The 19,888-nt window shown below is 45.3% G+C and overlaps 1 protein-coding gene across 3 annotated transcripts in view; it reads left to right on the plus strand.

Annotated features, from left to right (window-relative positions):
* Positions 1 to 19,888, plus strand: part of ATP8B3 (ATPase phospholipid transporting 8B3) — an 80,406-nt gene extending 60,518 nt beyond the window's left edge. For all 3 annotated transcript variants that reach the window (XM_083349527.1, XM_083349526.1, XM_083349528.1), the window contains 8 exons: positions 2,912 to 3,053; positions 3,836 to 4,106; positions 5,664 to 5,887; positions 10,289 to 10,372; positions 11,396 to 11,635; positions 16,513 to 16,651; positions 17,484 to 17,614; positions 18,708 to 19,888. In XM_083349527.1, the coding sequence (XP_083205653.1) occupies positions 2,912 to 3,053; positions 3,836 to 4,106; positions 5,664 to 5,887; positions 10,289 to 10,372; positions 11,396 to 11,635; positions 16,513 to 16,651; positions 17,484 to 17,614; positions 18,708 to 18,995 (1,519 nt within the window). In that variant the 3' untranslated portion in view covers positions 18,996 to 19,888. The remainder of the gene's footprint in view (positions 1 to 2,911; positions 3,054 to 3,835; positions 4,107 to 5,663; positions 5,888 to 10,288; positions 10,373 to 11,395; positions 11,636 to 16,512; positions 16,652 to 17,483; positions 17,615 to 18,707) is intronic.

Consider the following 19,888-nt stretch of genomic DNA (forward strand, 5'->3'; position numbering starts at 1 on the left):
AGAGGCAACTTCAACTGCCTAATACTGTACAGCAGGGGTGTCAAACTCAATTTCATTGAGGGCTGCATCAGCATTGCAGTTGCCCTCAGGGGGCCGGGTGGGTGTGGCCTGAGTGGGCGTGGCCTACTGGGTGGGCGTGGCTAAAGTGTGTATGGCCTACTGGGTGGGCGTGGCCAGCTCTACATCGTTCACATCAAGGGTGCCTATGGGGGCCTGGGCAGGAGTGGGACAGATCTGAGGGTCTCTGGCAGAAGGAGGGTCTCTGGGCCAGGGCCAAGGCAGTGGGGGCCGTTCCCTCACTGTTTCCAGGATGGCTTCGCGGGCCACATGAAACCACTTCGCGGGCCGGATCTGGCCCCTGGGCCTTGTGTTTGACATGTCTGCTGTACAGGCAGTTCTCGACTTACAACCACAATTGAGCACTAAATTTTTGTTGCCAAGTGAAACATTTGCTAAGTGGTTTTTGCCCCATTTTACGACCTCTCGTGCCACAGTTGTTAAGGGAACCACTGCAGTTGTTAGTAACACAATTGATAAATGAATCTGGCTTCCTCGTTGACTCTTCTTGTCAGTAGGTCATAAAAGGTAGTCACACAACCCTGGGACAGTGCAAAAGTCATAAATATGATCTGGTTGCCCAAAGTCCGAATTTTGATCACGTGACAATGGAGATACACTATAACGGTCGTCAGTGTGAAAAACAGTTCTACGTCACCTTTTTTCAGTGCTATTGTAACTTTGAGTGGTCACTAAATGAACTGTGGTAAGTCAAGGACTACCTGTATTTCATTTGTTCTTTTGCTATGAAATTCTTTCTTGGGCCCGCTAGCTTTTCGCAGTCCATCTCTCTTGTAAAAAAGGTAAAGGTAAAGGTTCCCCCGCACGTGCGTGCTAGTCGTTTCCGACTCTAGGGGCCGGTGCTCATCTCCGTTTCAAAGCCGAAGAGCCAGCGCTTGTCCGAGGACATCTCCGTGGTCATGTGGCCGGCATGACTAGACGCCAAAGGCGCACGGAACGCTGTTACCTTCCCACTGTCGTGGTCCCTATTTTTCTACTTGCATTTTTACGTGCTTTCGAACTGCTAGGTTGGCAGAAGCTGGGACGAGTAACAGGCGCTCACTCTGCTACGCGGCACTCGGGATTCGACCCGCCAAACTGCCGACCTTCCGATCGACAAGCTCAGCGTCCTAACCCACTGAGCCACCGCGTCCCTCTCCATCTCTCTTGAGTACAGAGCAAATGCAGACTCTTTTTCCTGAACTTCAGCTTTTCTTTGTCTTTATCTTGGACTCAGGAATTAAGCTTTCCGTGAACATCCTGTAGATTCGCAATAGTGGCGAATATCTGCAGCTCAGGTGTAGGATGAGGGCGAAAGTTCGTTCTTCGAGCTTGTGGCTTGGTTTCTGAATGTTTCATTACCAGGCTAGGTAACTTCTTCGGCGGAGTTTAGGGGACCTCAGTGTCTGCGTTGTTCTGTTTCAACAGACACATTGACCTACAACCAGCCTAGGAACCCCTCAGAATCCAAATCAAAACATGCAGCAACCAGAGACGGCGCCGACGCTCAACCAACCCACGCAAGCCCCCCCTCCCAGCAGCAGTTCACCTCTCAGTGACCCTGACCTGATGTAACCTCCACATTACAAGCCCCATCACAAACCCCTCACTGATGACTCACACCTGACCCATCACGAGACCCATCACAAGACCCTCACTCAACATTTCCACACCTGAAGCCCTTGTCAATAGAATGTCAACGCTGCTAACATCGGGTGTTTTTGTTTTGACAACATATGGAGATGCAACCATTTCCCTTCTTATGTTTTACCCTTAGAATTAGAGTTAGAATTAGATGATACTGGTGGTGGGGGGAGAGAAATGTGCCTGGGAGTTTAGTTAGACATAACAATACTGCTAAGCTTGTAAGCCACCCTGAGTCTTCGGAGAAGGGCAGGATATAAATGGAATTAAAATAAAAAAAATACTGTAGCTAGTGGGTGAACCAAGGTTAATGAAATAAGACCGTGGTGGCGAACCTATGGCACGCATGCCACAGGTGGCACACAGAGCCCTCTCTGTGGGCATGTGTGCCATCATCCCAGTCCTAGGCCTTTAGCTGGGTTTTATTAAACCTTTTCGCTTGAGGCCTCCGCCGCCGTGTGCAAAAAAAAAAAGAAGGCTCAATCAATCAATCAATTTCAACTTCTCTTGGGGAAAAAAAAGATCTCGCAAAGTTGGAATTGATTGATTGAGCTTTTTAGTCCCACCCAGTCTGCCATTACCATAGCAGCCATGCCCACCCAATGGGCCACACCCACCTGGCACCTGACTATACATAAGTGGGTTTTGGGTTGCAGTTTGGGCACTCGGTCTCTAAAAGGTTCGCCATCACTGAAATAAGAGATGATAAGAATTGGCGGGCTGGAGAACTGGAGGGAAAGCCTGCATTTCAAAGTCATTGGAGAATGTGATTTATGACTGTTAAATAGAGGAGGGAATTGTGCTTTCATACTATGTGCTCAGGGGAGGGGGAATTCAGATTTTGGCTTCGACCATGTAAGTGCCGATGTTATGCTTCTTGAATAAAGATTCTTTAAGGCAAACAATGCCTCAAAGTTCTTTGAAGAGTTTCATCTGTCGGAACCATGACACAGAACACTGACAACCCCTAGACACTGTTGAAGGTGTTATTACCTAGCCTGGTAACGACACCTTTGGAAACCAACCCACAAACTCGGAGAACGAACCTTTGCCCTATAGATTCTATAGATTTCACAACTGTGGGACGGGAGGCTTAGACGTTGCAGGTGCAACTTGGGGAAGTGGGTCAACGCTTGTGATTTCAACCTGTAATTGTGCTTCCGGCTTAAGAGAGGCCTGCTCTCATTTCTTCCCCCACCTTGTTTTGCAGTGATATTCTTGAACCAACCTGGTACAGCAGCAACAGTCTGGCTGGCAGTGGTGAAGCCCTTTGCAACATCAACTCTTTTCTTCCTTATGAAGCATCCACAGTGCATGACAAAAAAGCCTTGGTGGTCACTGGGGATTTCCTGGTAAGATAACATTTTTAATGGGTCCCTCTCCTCTGTAGTACAGGTACTCCTCGACTTACGTCCACAGCCGAGCCCAAAATTTAGGTGGCTAAGTGAGAGCTTCGTTAAGTGAATTTTGCCCCATTTGCCGACCTTTCCTGTTGCAGTTATTAAGTTAATCAATGCAGTGGTTAAGGTAAACACACGGTTGTTAAGCGAATCTGGCTTCCCCATTGACTCTGTTAGTCAGCTAGTCACAGGACACCGGGACACTGCAACCGTCATAAATATCAGCCAGTTGCCAAGTGTTCTAATTCTGATCACGTGACCATGGTGATGCTGCGATGGTTGTTAAGTGTGAAAAATGGTAATTGAAAAGTCATTTTTTTTCAGGGCGGTTGTAACTTTGAACAGTCACTGAATGAACCATTGTAAGTCAAGGACTACCTGTAACCAGTTTTTGTTTGTGGAATATGGGATACTTTCCTGCACACTGATAGGAGAAATTCAGAAGAAGAGGTTTCTATCAAGGTGGGCACAAAAGAGTATTTTTTAATTAAGGGTCCACTGACTGCTCTAATGACTAAGGCAGGGGTAGGCAACCTCAGCTCTTTTATGACTCATGGACTTCAACTCCCAGAATTCCTGAGTCAGCATAGCTGACTCAGGAATTCTGGGAGTTGAAGTCCATGAGTCATAAAAGAGCCAAGATTGCCTACCCCTGGACTAAGGTAGGACACCTATAATCCTGGATAAGGAAATCAGACCCCTGGGTTGTAAGTCTGGGCTTCATCATTCCCCAGGAGAAAATCTTTCACACGGAGGAGGACAAGAAAGCAAAGAGGAAGGAAGGCCTTTTGAAGCACCTGTGCTTTCGGACTGCGGACACCAGCAAGGACCATGGGAAACTCATTGAAAAAGCATTTGTGGAACTGGCCACCACCTGCCAAGCTGTGATCTGCTGCAGGGTCACACCCAAGCAGAAAGCCCTCATTGTGCAAATGGTGAAGAGACACAAGAACGCCATCTCCTTGGCCATTGGAGATGGGGCCAACGATGTCAACATGATTAAAAGTGAGTCTCCTGCCCTTTTTGGTCTCAGAGACACCGCCTTGAGTACCCAGGCTATGATTTTAAATTGGCTTTCCTCAGGACTAGCCATATAGGCTGTTGTCTGTGCTAGTTATGGCTCACAAAATTATAGTCCAAAACATTTGAATGCTGCCACGGTGGAGAAGGTGGGTTTGAATTTGCAGTTGATTAGATTTGCCTGGGTAAAGCAGAGGGCTTGGGGCTTGGCCAGGGCACGGCAGAACTGTCACCATGGAAATGTAAGTTTAACTTTTATACACACAGGGACTTCCGTTCCTGTGAAGAAAGAGCTAGATTGGTCTTACTGGTGGGAAAGAAAAGAAAGTGTGCTAGAGAGAGTTTGGACATTTGGGGTTGAGGACGTGTTAGATTTAGGATACTTTAGCAACCTTTTTGTAACTATTGCCTTTTGGCACATTGAGAGAGATTTTATTCTTTAGAAAAGCTTCTAAGGTGGATGAATTCCACCCAACTAAGTTTCTTTAAAAGAACCAGGTAATGGGATAGCAACATCAACCATAAGGGTTTTTTAAAAAAAATTAACAAGGTGGGCAAGACCCGGCAATTGAAGCCCCATCCCTTTTGTGTCCATGGGACGAGTGTGGAAACACATGAAAAGGGGCAGGGCTTCAATTGCCTGATCACTCCTCCCATTTTGATGTTGACCTTCCCATGACCTTCCTTCAACTTGAATTTGATTGGACACTATCTTTACCTTTTTTAAAAAATATTTAAATTTCCAAGCATCAAGCAAGGGAGAACTATCCCTTACAAGAACAGAGTTCTTGCTGAGGATGGTTAAGAGTTGGGCAAAGTTGACTTCAATTTCACCATCACAGGGTTATCTACCTGGTTCATTGGGACAGATGGTGGCTTTCCACTCCTTTGGGCCTCTGGGAACTAAAGTTAGGTGATTTGCAAACAAGACTTGCAGTCCTCTGCAAGGATCCTTTCCTTTCCCAATCTCAATTACAAACCTCTGAGCTTAGCATCCAGTTTTGGTCACCACAGTGTAAAAAAGATCTCTGAGACTCTAGAAAGAGTGCAGAGAAAAGCAACGAAGATGATTAGGGGGCTGGAGGCTAAAGCGCATGAAGAACAATTGCTGGAATTGGGTATGTCTTGTTTAATGAAGAGAAGGATGAGGGGTGACATGATAGCAGTCTTCCAATATCTCAGGGGCTGCCACAAAGAAGAGGGAGTCAAGCTATTCTCTAAAGCACCTGAAGGCAGGACAAGAAGCAATGGATGGAAACTAAAGGAGAGAAGCAACCTAGAACTAAGGAGAAATTTCCTGACAGTTAGAACAATTAATCAGTGGAGCAACCTGCCTCCAGAAGTTGTGGGTGCTCCAACACTGGAAGTTTTTAAGAGACTGGACAACCATTTGTTTGAAATAGTGTAGGATTTCCCACCTGAGCAGGGGGTTGGACTAGAAGGCCTCCAAGGTCCCTTCCAATTCTGTTATTCCGTTAAATAATTGCTGGAGCCAAAATTGAAATGTGATCTAATATTAGCCCTTCCTCATGTTCTCTCTAGCTGCGGACATAGGGGTTGGAATCAGTGGGCAAGAAGGCATGCAAGCAGTGCAATGCAGTGATTATGCACTGGCTCAGTTCCGCTACCTTCAGAGGCTCCTCTTTGTCCATGGCAAGTGGTCCTACCTCCGGATCTCCAAATTTCTCCGCTACTTCTTCTTTAAGACATTTGCTGGCATGATGGTGCAAATCTGGTTTGCTTTCTATACAGGCTTCACGGCACAGGTGGGTGTTAATTCCCCTACCCCACCCCAAATCCTCCATTCTAATCTTTTCAGTCTGACTTTTGTTTCTGAGCTCATGTGATGTTGGGAAGCTCCCAGCCAAGCAGGGAGGTAGGCATGAATCCTTGCATAGCCACAAGAGCCATAAGCCTAACCCTCCCTTAATTTCCATGAAAACATGTCAGTTTGTTCCCAAGGGAAAACAAGCAGTCTGGGGAGATTCTTGTAATATAGGTAGAACACAATAAAGTTGCTAATGTGAACCATTCACGAGTGGATCCGGTTGCTTGTTTATACCCCACGTGCTTTCTCTGGTTTAGTAATTTTGTCACATTGCAAAGAATGCAGTAAGATTTGTCTAGCACAGGGGTGTCAAACTCAATTTCATTGAAGGCCGCATCAGCATTGCGGTTGCCCTCAGAGGGGTGGGTGGGCGTGGCCTACTGGGTGGGCATGGCTGGAGCGCGTGTGGCCTACTGGATGGGCATGGTCAGCTCTACATCATTCGCGTCAAGGGTACCTATGGATGTTGTGATTCAGCATCAGCCTGTGATACCAGCAGCTGAGTCTGATGATTCTGAAGAGGAGGAGGAGGAGGGGTTTGGAGAGCCTTTGGTGTCAGAGGGAGGCTCTGATGCACTGCAGGACTCTCAGCCTGGCCCCTCCCATCATGTTCCTCATCAGACTCAGCCGTGTGAGCACAAGGTATTGGACGTAGATGATTCACAGCTGGATCTATTCAGGGACGCTAGGAGCAGGAGGCAATCCAGCAGAGTAGAACAGAGAAAGGCAATGAGGCAACTCGGTGAGAGGAGAAGAAGGCAATGAGATACACCAATCATGCTTCAAAGGGGCAGCAAAGCTTAGCTAGTTTGGTTAGGAGAAAGGGTTAAGAAGGCTCCCGCCTAGCAATTCTCAGAGTATATTTTTGTACTGCGAACAGTTGCTTTAGTTTGGCAAGGGGTATGTCTATAGGGACATGGTGGCTCAGTGGGTTAGGACACTGAGCTTGTCGATCAGAAGGTTGGCAGTTTAACGGGTCGAATCCCGAGTGCCGCGTAACAGAGTGAGCGCCTGTTACTCGTCCCAGCTTCTGCCCACCTAGCAGTTCGAAAGCACGTAAAAATGCAAGTAGAAAAATAGGGACCACTATGGTGGGAAGTTAACAGCGTTCTGTGCGCCTTTGACCATGGAGACGTCCTCGGACAAGCGCCGGCTGTTTGGCTTTGAAATGACTAACACGCATGTGCAGGGAAACCTTTACCTTTACCTTTACCTATGTCTATAGGAGAAACTGCTCAGAAGTAATTCCGTGTGTATTTCTTGGTTCTTGGGGCCTGATGCTGTGCATGCTTATATCAGCCACTATTATGGGGAAAGGGCAAGGAAGAGGCACAGTTAAAGAGAAGGAAGGAAACATAGTGGCCTTTATGTGTACAAAGCATTGTGCATATTGTATTGATGGATCAGCTGCATTGGAGAGCAAGGCTGGGCAAAGCATTTAAAGACACACTGCAAAGTGTGCTGGCATAAAAACAGCTTCCTCCTTGATGCTCAGAGGCAACCATGGTTTGCAGGGCTCCTGGCAGTATTTTTTTTCTCCAGATTGTCTCCTTATGCAGATGCACATCCTCACTAGTAGCTGAATTGTTGTTGGTGCTCACACATAGCTCCAGAGACAAAGCCCTTGCCTTGATTAGTTGGCCATGAAAATCAACACAGGGAACCTATCTGTTTATCCTGTAATTTGTAGATTGACTAGTAGTGATTATTCACAAGGACTGTGGGCTTCCTCTGAAATAATTGCCATTCCCTGGCATATTGCCTTCCCAGAAAATCCACCCAACTTTAGGAAGTTTTGTGAATGCAATGCACAAATGTGTTTTTCTTTTTTACGTTCTCCTTCCTTCTATTGATAACCTTTCCCCCACCACCACCACACACACAAACACAATCTAACAGACTCTCTGCAGTTTATAAACATACATTAATAATCCAGTGCAAACAGCCCCAATTTGGTTAAAGCGAATCAGCAAGAGCTTCTAAAAGCAAAACATCTACCAGTGATGTATGGTGTCCACTCCTTCATTTAAGCTGTCAAGTTTCCGATGTATGGGCTTTTCAAGTGACTCTGAGGCATTGTTTACCTTAAAAGTCCTTTATTAGCCTAATACACTGGCAAATGCGTGCTCCAAGGAAGCTGGAATCTGAAATCTCCGCCCCTTGCACAATATATTAAAACACAATTCTCCACCTTTCTAATTTTGTCATCAATCGTATTCTCCAATTAATTTAAGTTTCCCTTCCATTAGAAAACCGCCCAGGCCATATCTTCTTTAGTTAGAGATGGCCTTGAAAGTGCAATCCTACTCGTCCCCCCTCCCAACCTTAAACTCAATCTCTTAAAGCAATACACAAGTTTAACATATGAAATGGCTACTTCTTCATCTCTTGTCAAGCATTGACATAAGCCCTCCAAGATAATTCACATTTTACCATCTTCATGCACAATTTCCACAGGGAAGCTGTTCCACAAGGTAAGTGCAGCAGTTGAAAAGCTGCCTCCCAATTGCACAAAAGCTGAAGGCACCCAGCAATTTGTCCTAGGATGCAGATCCATTCCGATTAGGAGAGGCATTTCTTGAAATCAAGGTCCTTAGACTTCCTTTTCCCATTTATATAATAATAATAATAATAATAATAATAATAATAATAATAATAATAATAATAATAATAATAATAATAATAATAATAATAAGAAGAAGAAGAAGAAGAAGAAGAAGAAGAAGAAGAAGGAGAAGGAGAAGGAGAAGGAGAAGGAGAAGGAGAAGGAGAAGGAGAAGGAGAAGGAGAAGGAGAAGGAGAAGGAGAAGGAGAAGAAGAAGAAGAAGAAGAAGAAGAAGAAGAAGAAGAAGAAGAAGAAGAAGAAGAAGAAGAAGAAGAAGAAGAAGAAGAAGTTGGAAGGGACCTTGGAGGTCATCTAGTCCAACCCCCTGCTCAGGCAGGAAACCCTATACCATTTCAGGCAAATGGCTGTCCAGTCTCTTCTTAAAAACCTCCAGTGTTGGAGCATTCACCACTTCTGGAGGCAGGTTGTTCCACCGGTTGATTGTTCTAACTGTCAGGAAGTTTCTCCTTAGTTCTAGGTTGCTTCTCTCCTTGACTAGTTTCCATCCATTGCTTCTTGTCCTGCTTTCAGGTGCTTTGGAGAATAGCTTGACTCCCTCTTCTTTGTGGCAGCCCCTGAGATATTGGAACACTGCTATCATGTCCCCCCTCACTCTTCTCTTCGTTAAACTACACATACCAATTCCACTAAAGGTGTAGGAGTCCCCAGCCCCCAGTCTTTGGCCTGGTAATGGTCCACAGTGTGTTGGGAACCGGTCCTTAGCCCATTGGGAACTGGTCTGCACAAGGATCAGGCGAGTGAGCAAGCACACAACAATCCATTTGCGCAAGCAGTGGACGCACGTACAAAACCATCTCCTCTTCCCCCCCTGCCCCACCACTGCTGCCACTGTTGCTGGTCTGCTGAGCCGCAAAAGTTGGGGACAATATATGGAATGCTTTTAATTTATTAGCAGCCCATCTTACATTCATGACTGTGGACAGCTTACAGGTGCTCCCTGACTTAAAACTGGTTGCTTAGTGACCATTCAAAGTTACAGTGGATCCCACAAAAGGTTCTTGCAACCTGGTTCCAAAGTTCTGATGGCCCTCAGTGTCACATGAACACATTTCAGGCACAGAGCAACCAGCCTGTTTGCCGTGTCCCACAATCATGTGACTGTGTTTTATGACCTTTTTTTGCCAAAACCTCATGTTTAGTTTCAGTTTTGGGGGGGGGAAATGTCCCATAGCAAACAATAGGTTCATTTAATGAGCAAGGTTTCACTTAATAACTGTGGTGACTCACTTAACAACTGCCACAGAAATTTCATAAAATCAGGTTGGTCAAATGATGATCTACTGCACAACCCTCGTGATTGACAACCATTATGGGCAGAATCCACTATGGTCCTAAGTTAAGAACTTAGGTGTCCACTCTCAAATATCGTATTTAGGATACGATAAAATATGAATTTTCCTTTTTTCTTTTAAAATATATTTTCCGTGCAATGCACTGAGATATTTTAGCCCAGGAAGTGTGTTAAATAAATAAATAGATATTTCAGAATGGTTGAAAGAATGGAAGAAGAGCAAAGGGCAAATAAACTGGTTCACTTTAGAGGCATAATCGTAGCTGTGTTCAGATTTTAAAGATATTTTTTTCCTGTTCTGATTCTGGATAATGCTTTCATATAGAATGTGCTGAGGAAGAAAATGATAGTCCTGGGCATGGATTTCAAGGTATCTCTTTAATGTTCTCTTTCTTTCTTTCTTTTTTCCTCTTTCCATTCAGCCTCTGTTGGAGGGCTGGTTCCTCGCTCTTTATAATGTTGTCTACACCTCGTTCCCAGTCTTGTGTTTGGGCTTGTTTGAACAGGTAAGTATCTTTGCATTGTGCAGTGTTTTACACCAGAGGTCCCCAACCTTTTTGGGCACCTGGGACCGGTTCCGTGGAGAGAGGTTTTTCCGTGGACCGGAAGGGGCGTGGCTTTGTGTGCTGCCTATATCTTGCAGATGGGGCTTTGCTTGTTTGTGCGGCCCGGTTGTTGGCATGCCGTGGCCTGGTACTGGTCCATGGACCGGGGGTTGGGGATGTTGTGATTCCATGCCAGCCTGTGATCCCGGCAGCTGAGTCCGGGGAATCAGAGGAGGAGGAAGAGGAGGGGCCTGGGGAGCCATCAGAGTCAGAGGGAGGCTATGGTGAGTTACAAGACTTACAAAGTGAGGAAGAACCTGGCCTCTCCACTCCTGATCAAGCTGAAAGCCAGCTGTGCTGGGAGGCTGAGTCAGACTCAGAGGAAGCACAGCTGGAAGACCTCAGAGACGCACGTAAACATAGACAGGTCACACGAGTAAATCAGAGGGAGGCAATGGGGTGACTCCAGGGGAGAAGGAGAAAGCAGTGAGAAGCCATGCCTTGGGGGCTGCGTAACAAAAAGGGAATGTGTGGGCAGGGCTGGTTGCTGGAGGCAACTGTTTGCAAAGAACTTCTGTGTCAAGAGATGATGGTCTGTTTATTTTACCAGTGATTTATTTCCTGTTTAGCTCATACTCTGTTTTGTTTGTGGACAAGGTCTGTAATTAAAAATAAAAAGGGTTTATTTTTCCAGTCTACTATTAAAAGAGGGGTTGCCTTGTGAAGTAACAAGGATGGACATTGGCTGGGACAGAACAGTGGACCCCTGTTTTACACTGTATCATTTTAACTGTAAATTAAATCAATGGTCACTGGTATGTTTGTAAACATCTTTTACCTCCCTAATGCAAAATGAAAATGAAAATGTGCGTCCCTGCTTTAAAGACAACCAAGAAATATTCCACTTAGCCAGAACCTCAAACAGCACTGTTCCAAGCAGCCTTTTCCTTCGTTCCTGATTGCCTTTGCTCTTTCTCCCATTAGGATGTGAATGACAAGAAAAGTCTGCAGTTCCCTGAGCTGTACAAGGCGGGTCAAAAAGACCTCTTCTTCAATTTTGGAATATTCTTTGTGTCGTTCATCCATGGATCCTTTGTCTCTTTGGCCAACTTCTACATCACCATGTGGGCCATGGGGGACAGATCGGGCGTCCGGGTCACCGGTGATTATCAGTCCTTTGGCATGATTGTTGCAACCTCTGCCATCTTGACAGTTATAGCTGAGGTGAGTAGCTTTGTGTGGTGGTGGGAAGGTTGAGTGCGGTAGAATTTCTCCATGAATTCCTCTGGGAGTCGATTTAGGAGCAGATGCCTCCACAAACATCCCTAAAGATACTGCCCAGAGATAGTCCGGAGTTGGCACAAAATCAGATGAATAAATAGCTGGCTCAGGATTGTGCATGGTCATTCCAGGAAGTGCTGAGAACGGGAAGATACCCTTCTAAGAAATATCCTGTCTCTACTATATGCACATCAGGGTGCTTTTTTAAAAAAAACCCATAAAATTAAGAAAGCTGCTAAGCTTGTAAGCTGCCCTGAGTCTTCGGAGAAGGGCGGGATATAAATGGAATTAAAATAAATAAAAATAAAAAATATTTTTTTAAACCCCTTTGTTCAATCTTATCCAATTTGCTTTTTCCCCAAAATTTTTATTCTGTTTGTCTTCCATATTTTATTTTTTTTAAAAAAAACTTGTACCTACCCATTCTCTAGCTTAAAAAGCATATAGTCCTGGCAATAGGGACACTAAGGCAAAGCTGATGTTTGACAATCCATAGAAGCGTAGAATTTTGGAATTACAAGAATCATCTACTCCAACCCTCTGAAATCTATCAGAAAATCAACTGAAGCATCCTTGAGATGTCCAGCCTCTTTTTAAAATTCTTCAGAGAATTCCCATTGTTCTACAATTCTTATTAGCAGGAAGTTTTTCTACGTATATACAGTGGTACCTTGAATATTCCACTGCTTTGAAACTCATCAAATTTGGTATTCAGCACATTCTGACATGAATGTGCTGGTACACATCGTTCGTTTGGTACTCAGTGCACAAGCTAGAACTTTAGTATAGAACAGAAGGGACCTTAGAGACCATCTAGTCCAGCCCCCTGCTCAAGCAGGAGAACCTATACCATTTCAGATAAGTGACTGCAAGCTGTTCCACTGGTTAATTGTCCTCACTGTTAGGAAGCTTCTCCTTAATTCCAGGTTGCTTCTCTCTTTGATTAGTTTCCAACCATTGTTTCTTGTCCTGCCCTTGGGGGCTTTGGAGAATAATTTGACCCCCTCTTCTCTGTGGCAGCCCCTCAAATACTGGCATACTGCTATCATGTTGCCCCTATTTATTCTTTTTTTAAAGACTAGTCAAACCCAAGTCCTGCAGCCGTTCTTCATATGTTTTAGTCTTCAGGTCTTTGATCATCTTAGTTGCTCTTCTCTGAACTTTTTCCAAAGTCTCTACAAAAAAGATGTTGAAATTTTGGAAAAAGTTCAGAGAAGAACAACTAAGATGATCAAACCTGTTGATGTCAGCTTGCTTTATGACTCGCTACATCAGGGGAAAAAGGGGAAAAATTTGTTTGGTACTCAATGTATGGCAGTGAAAGTTGGACCATAAAAAAGGCTGAGCGCCAAAGAATTGAGGCCTTTGAACTTTGGTGCTGGAGAAGACTCCTGCGAGTCCCTTGGACTGCAAGGCGATCAAACTGGTCAGTCCTAGAGGAGATCAACCCTGAGTATTCTTTAGAAGGCCAGACCCTGAAGCTAAAACTCAAATACTTTGGCCACCTAATGAGAAGGAAGGACTCACTGGAGAAGAGCCTAATGCTGGGAAAGGTTGAGGGCAATAGAAGAAGGGGACGACAGAGAATGAGGTGGCTGGATGGAGTCACTGAAGCAGTAAGCATGAGCCTAAATGGACTCCAGAGGATGGTAGAGGACAGGAAGGCCTGGAGGAATGTTGTCCATAGGGTCGCGATGGGACAGACACGACTTCTCAGCTAACAACAACAACTCATCCTGCCTCCCAGAACCAATGAATGATGGGTACCAAGGTACCACTGCATTTATACAAAATCTAGATAGCTGTACCTATGATTTCTAGTGCTATTTTCTATGCTCGCAGGAAGTGGTTCCTAGCCATTTTACTGATGGCAACTTTTACATATCAATAGAAGAGAATATTTGTAGCTCAAGGTTGAACTGTCCTTGGTGATTGGTTGTATCTTGCAAAGGTTTCATGACCCAACTAAGTAACATTATTAGTGCAATGTACCTAGCTGGGTAATGAAACACCTGCAAGAAAACAACCAAGCTCAGAGGGTACCAAGGACCCAACTTTTACATATCTGAACCTTGGCATCACATGTCCCATCAGTCTTTCCCTCACACTGAATACAGTATTCCCGGGTTCTAGGAATGTTGTGTGGTGACTTCAGTTCTCTTGAGCCTGATCTTCCTTCAGAGTGACCGTCCATGGGAGTTTGTTCCTTAAGCAGGAGCAGCCCAGCCATTCCCACTCAACCTGTAGCACCATCAACATCCTGAATATCTGCTTGGTAATGGTGGGGCTGTTTTGAGAAACATTTTTTTTGCAGATCTGTGCCACTGTCAAGCAGGCTGGGAAATTATTACTTCCTGCCCCACTTCCGTTTTATAATAATAGCAATAATAATAACAACAACAACAATAATAATAAAAGTTGGAAGGGACCTTGGAGGTCATCTAGTCCAACCCCCTGCTCAAGCAGGAAACCCTATACCATTTCAGACAAATGGTTGTCCAGTCTCTTCTTAAAAACTTCCAGCGTTGGAGCATTCACAGCTTCTGGAGGCAGGTTGTTAACACTGGTTAATTGTTCTGTCAGGAAATTTCTCCTTACTTCTAGGTTGCTTCTCTCTTTGGTTAGTTTTCTTCCAGAGACCAACAATTACAGGTAGTCTTCGACTTATAACCATTTGTTTACTGACTGAGGTTACAACGGTACTGAAAAAAGTGACATGATTGTTTTTCACACTTTATGACCATTGCAGCATCCCCGTGGTCATGTGATCAAAATTTCACTTGGCAACTGGGATGTACTGTATTTATGACGGTCGCAGTGTCCCGGGGTCATGTGATCCCCTTTTGCAAACTTCTGACAAGAAAAGTCAATGGGGAAGCCAGATTCACTTAACAACCATATTACTAACTAACAGCTGCAGTGAATCACTTAACAACTGTGGCAAGAAAGGTTGTAAAATGGGGCCAAACTCACTTGACAACTTTCTTGCTTAGCAATGTTAATGTTGGCCTCAATTATGGTCGTATGTTGAGGACTATCTGTGAGGGGGAAAATGCATTTTCATGCCATCACTCTTTGGACAGATTCTATGAAACAGAATCCTACTCACCTCCCATCTGTTTCTGTTCATTTTCATTGGGGGGTTGGGAAGAAGTTTACCAAAACAGCTATGGAGACAGAGAATTCAAGAAGACCCATTTTTACAGAGTCTCTCTCAAAAACTTTCTCTTGATCTCAGAACTGTCAAAAGCGTTCCCATGAAATCATAACCTGAATGAAATGAGCTTGACCCTCGGCTCGACTAGGTCTATTTGATCCCCCTCAGGATTAGTTGACTACCTCAGTTGATTCCATCTTAATTTCCCTTAACCCAGTTAAATGCATTATGGGAACAGGATCTGCATGTCTGACACTGTAGCATTTATTTTAAAGCAGACATGCCAAACACAAGGCCCGGGGGCCAGATCCGGCCCGCGAAGTGGTTTCATGTGGCCCCTGAAACCAACCTGGAAACAGTGAGGGAACGGTCCCCACTGCCTTGGCCCTGGCCCAGAGACCCTCCTTCTGCCAGAGACCCCCAGATCTGTCCCACTCCTGCCCAGGTCCCCATATGCACCCTTGATGCGAACAACGTAGAGCTGGCCACGCCCACCCAGTAGGCCATACGCACTCTAGCCACACCCACCCAGTAGGCCACGCCCACCCTGGCCACACCCACCCGGCCCCACGAGGGCAACCACAATGCTGATGTGGCCCTCAATGAAATTGAGTTTGACACCCCTGTTTTAAAGCAATCTAAGGTGGGATATAGCATCATTTCAAAATAGGGAATGAATGCAGTGGAAATGAGTGGTTTTGCTGCATGGATCACATATGCCCAAGTTTTACAGACACTCTTTCCATTCTCAATGTCTATGGAGGTTCTTAGTCATCCAGGTATGATTGTCCCAAAGGTGTTCTCTCTCTCTCTCTCTCTCTCTCTCTCTCTCTCTCTCTCTCTCTCTCTCTCTCTCTCTCTCTGCAACTGGACTTTCTTGTGTTTCTTTTGAAGATGTTTTGCTTCTCATCCAAGAAGCTTCTTCAGCTCTAACTGGAGCCAAGAAAGGCTCCACACACATTGTCACTACTCAGGTGACCCTGGTTTCAGCGACGCTCTAAAGCAGGGGTCTTCAAACCTGGCCCCCTTTATGACTTGTGGACTTCAGCTCCCAGAATTCCTCAGCCAGCTTGCCTGGCTGAGGAATTCTGGGAGTTGAAATCCACAGGTCATAAAAGGGCCAGGTTTGAAGAGCCCTGCTGTAAAAGAATGCAAATGACCAGCTGTCTGCAAGGAATATAAATCCTTCCATTCCCCTCCATCCAGTCAGAGCTGAAGAAGCTTCTTGGATGAGAAGCGAAACGTCTTCAAAAAGAATCACAAGAAAGTCCAGTTGCCTCCTGAGAGAGAGAAAAATAACCATTTTGGGGGTCTTTCCGTATGTATGTATGTATGTATATATGTATGTATGTATGTATGTATGTATGTATGTATGTATTTATTTATTTATTTATTTATTTATTTATTTATTTATTTATTTATTTATTTATTTATTTATTTCCTGCCTTTATGATTTTTGCAAATAACTCAAGGAGGCCAACATATCCAACACACCTTCCTCCTCCTATTTTCCCCACAACAACAACCCTGTGAGGTGGGTTGGGGTGAGAGAGGGTGATTGGCCCAGGTTTTACCCCTCTTCTACCCCAAATCCTTCACTTGTCCCAGTACAATTCTGACAGTGTCTTTTTCCCCCCCACACCTTCCTTCCTTCCTTGCATAGATCATGCTGGAGATGAAATTCTGGACCCTCGTCTCTTCCCTGGCCATCTTGATCAGTCTGGGGCTTTATTGTCTTTTCACGTACATCACTCAAAACTTCCATGCCTTCACAACCTCTCCCCAGATGTTCCCTTTTCCTGGTAAGTGACCTCCAGATGTAACTGTTAGGAGTTTTCTCTTGCATATGCAGATCTAAGCTGCAACCTTGGTTGACTCCTGGGAGGTCTGGGGTCGTATTTACAATCTGGTCCCAAGATGTTAAAAGAAAGAGAATGAGTAAAGTAAATTGGATCCCTTATTTACTTTCTCCCAACTTCTCCCGCCATAAAGCCATAATGTTCATATTAAAATGGGGTGGCAGCAACAATCTAAGAAACAGGTTGGCTGGTTCACCCCAGAAGCCAGAAGAAGGGCTGGACCCTTTGTGGTCTATTGTGATTAATCTGTTCTCTGTCTTATTGTCATCAGATTGACCCCTAAAACAGCTTGCAGGTAGTCCTTAACTCACAACCTTCTGTTTTGTGACCATTTGAAGTTCCAAGGGCGCTGAAAAAAAAGCGACATGACCGATTTTCACACGACCATTGCAAGCATCCCCACGGTCACAAGATCAAAATTCAGACGCTTGGCAAGGGGCATGTATTTATGACGGTTGCAGTGTCCCGCAGTCATGTGATCCCCTCTTGGGACCTTCTGTCAAGCAAAACCAATGTGGAAGCCAGATTCACTTAACAACTGCTTTACTAACTTAACAACTGCAATGATTCACTTAACAACTGTAGCAAGAAAGCTCACTCAGTGAGGCAAAACTAACAATTGTCTGGCTTTGCAATGGAAGTTTTGGGCTCAATTATGGTGGTAAGCCGAGGACTACCTCTTTGTTTGCACAGCACACTGTTACGCAAACTCAGGTTGAAGGTTTAGCAAGCTGTGTGAATTGGCCTCCTCACAGCATCCTCCTTTCTCTTCCAGAGGCTACCAGGAATGCTCTGACTGACCCAACTGCTGTCCTTGTCGTCTTGCTGTGTATTGTGGTGAACATCGTCCCCTCCCTTGCAGTCCGTTTTGTGTACAATACCATCAGCCCCCCAACTATGTCAGAGGTGAGTCCACCCTTGCAAGGACAGCAGGCATCAGAAGAGACCATTCCAGTTGCCAGGAAGGATGGAAGGAGAGCCACAGATGAGGGACTTTGGCTTGATGAACTGGCTTAAAAGGCAGGCTTTTTAACGATGAGTGTGTTGGATGCTGCTGCTCTGGTTTGATTCTGATTTCGTGTATTATGTGAACTCAGAAGCTAGATAATGTCAGTATCCAGTTAGGGACACTGTGCAAATCTAGCCTTGATTTCTCTGGATTTAGGGCAAAAGTTGGCCAATTGGGTAAAAGTCAGAGGCCTTTTCACTTTGGTGCAGCACTTCTCAGCCGTAGTAACTTTAAGATGTGTGGACTTCAACTCCCAGAGTTCCCCAGCCAGCATAACAGTCCAGAAAGTCAACAGGAGATGTGTTTGCAGGGAAGGGCCCAAAAAAGCCAAGGTGATAACCACATCCATATGTTGGGAAGCTGCCAACTAGGTTGGAAGGAGAGGGGTCAAACATGGGCTTAGCTTAGCATCCTTGTGCAGCCACAAAAGACATAAGTTTGACATCCACCAAGATCCATGAAGCCTTATCTGGTCATTCCTAAGGGAAGGCAAGCACTCTCGGGAGATTCTCGTAAGTTATGAGAGAGAATAGAGTTGCTTACTTTAGCTAATTATGAGTGGCTTTGGTTGCTTGCACCTGACACCATGTGACACATATACAAAAGGGTAGGGCTTTGGCCACGTAGTTATGACTGCTATCTGATTTACTTTGAGCCCCTGCCTGCAGACATCCCTGGTTACTAGGCTGATCTGGACTCGAAGGAAAATTTACTTGCTAGGATAAATCTTTGGGTTCCCCAAAAAACCTGCTCATAACCTTGTTGTAGAGAGAATGTTCTATTTTAGCCACAGCAAAATCTGCATTCCCAGAAAGTATTAACGCTTAGTAAGTAGATCCCTCCCAACTTGAAAATGTCCTGACAGAGTGAGATGCTGAGATCTGAGGGCGTATGGGAGCTGTAGTTTATCCCAGAAGGAGGATCGCAGAATCAGGGAGACTGGTACATAAGATTTATGCCGATCCATCTTCCTTCTTCCTTTCCTTTCAGATGTTTCAAATCCGGGAGATCCAGAAGAAGCAATCCACGGTGGAGCTGACATATCACAACAGCAGGAATTCGCTCCTGAGGCGTTCCAGCTACGCCTTTTCCCACAAGGAAGGGTACGCCCAACTCATCTCCAAGGGAGCCAGTCTGCGGAGCAAGAGTGTCCCTATCCGCAGCCAACTGAACGGCTTGTACAGCACCCACAGCCCTGGAAAAGAGAACCCACTGCTAACTCAGATCAACGCTGCCCCTAAGGAAGTTTCTGCAGAACAGAAGGCCCAACTCAGTTGAAGGAGACAAAGCCTATTACTGATAACAGGAAGGGCCATCACTGGGCCTGTATTCCCTGTCCTGCACAGGGGTGACTTTTGCCTGAATGCTACGGTTTTTCCCGAGACTGAGGATTGCACTCGGCAGAACCTTTCCATGGACAGTGTCTGTTTGTCTTTCCTGAAGGTCTGAGTTCGAACCTTAGAGACATTTGACTCAGACTTCATTGATCAGATCTTCTTGTACTTTTTTTTCTTCTTCTGCCATATCCGAAGGTTTACTTCTAGACTGTGCAATATTCTTGCGAGTGATAACCCATCTTGGCTAGTTTACATAGAGACTATGTTTACATAGTCAGGGTCTACTGTTACTGGCCTGTGCCACCCTAACAAAACAGTGTTTGCTCTGGTTTCAAATCTGGAAGGCTTTGCAGATCTCAGTCTGAGGTTCTTGTCTCTAGGTGGCCTTAAAAGCCTCTGAACTGTGCAGGGTAGCTCCTGATAAAGGAGAAAATCCTTGCTTGCAGAAAGCCACCATTCCAGGCTGGAGGTCTTCCAAATTCCAGTTATGGAAAGGGCAGATATTGCAGGGCTTTTCAACCAGTGGTATGGGGTACCACCTGTGGTACATTGGCACCTGGTAGGTGGTATGCGACCGTCCTAGAAAAGTGGTAGCAGAGGAGGGGAATGAGCTGAACCAGTGGCAGCACCGCATAAGCCTGAGCGAGAGATGGCTGGAGCTGCAGGGCTGTCAGGGCTCAGCGGAAGCACCAGGATCAGCGCTTCTTCAGGGCTGTCAGGGCTCAATGGAAGCACCAGGATCAGCGCCAGGCTCCAGCTGAGCCCAGAAGAAGTGCTGATCAGCTGGAATGTTGTAGCATCTCCAGGGTCTTGTGATTTACATTCAGATGTTTG

The sequence above is a fragment of the Vipera ursinii genome (genome assembly GCF_947247035.1).
Source record: "Vipera ursinii genome assembly, chromosome: 1".
NCBI classification, from domain to species: Eukaryota; Metazoa; Chordata; class Lepidosauria; order Squamata; family Viperidae; genus Vipera; species Vipera ursinii.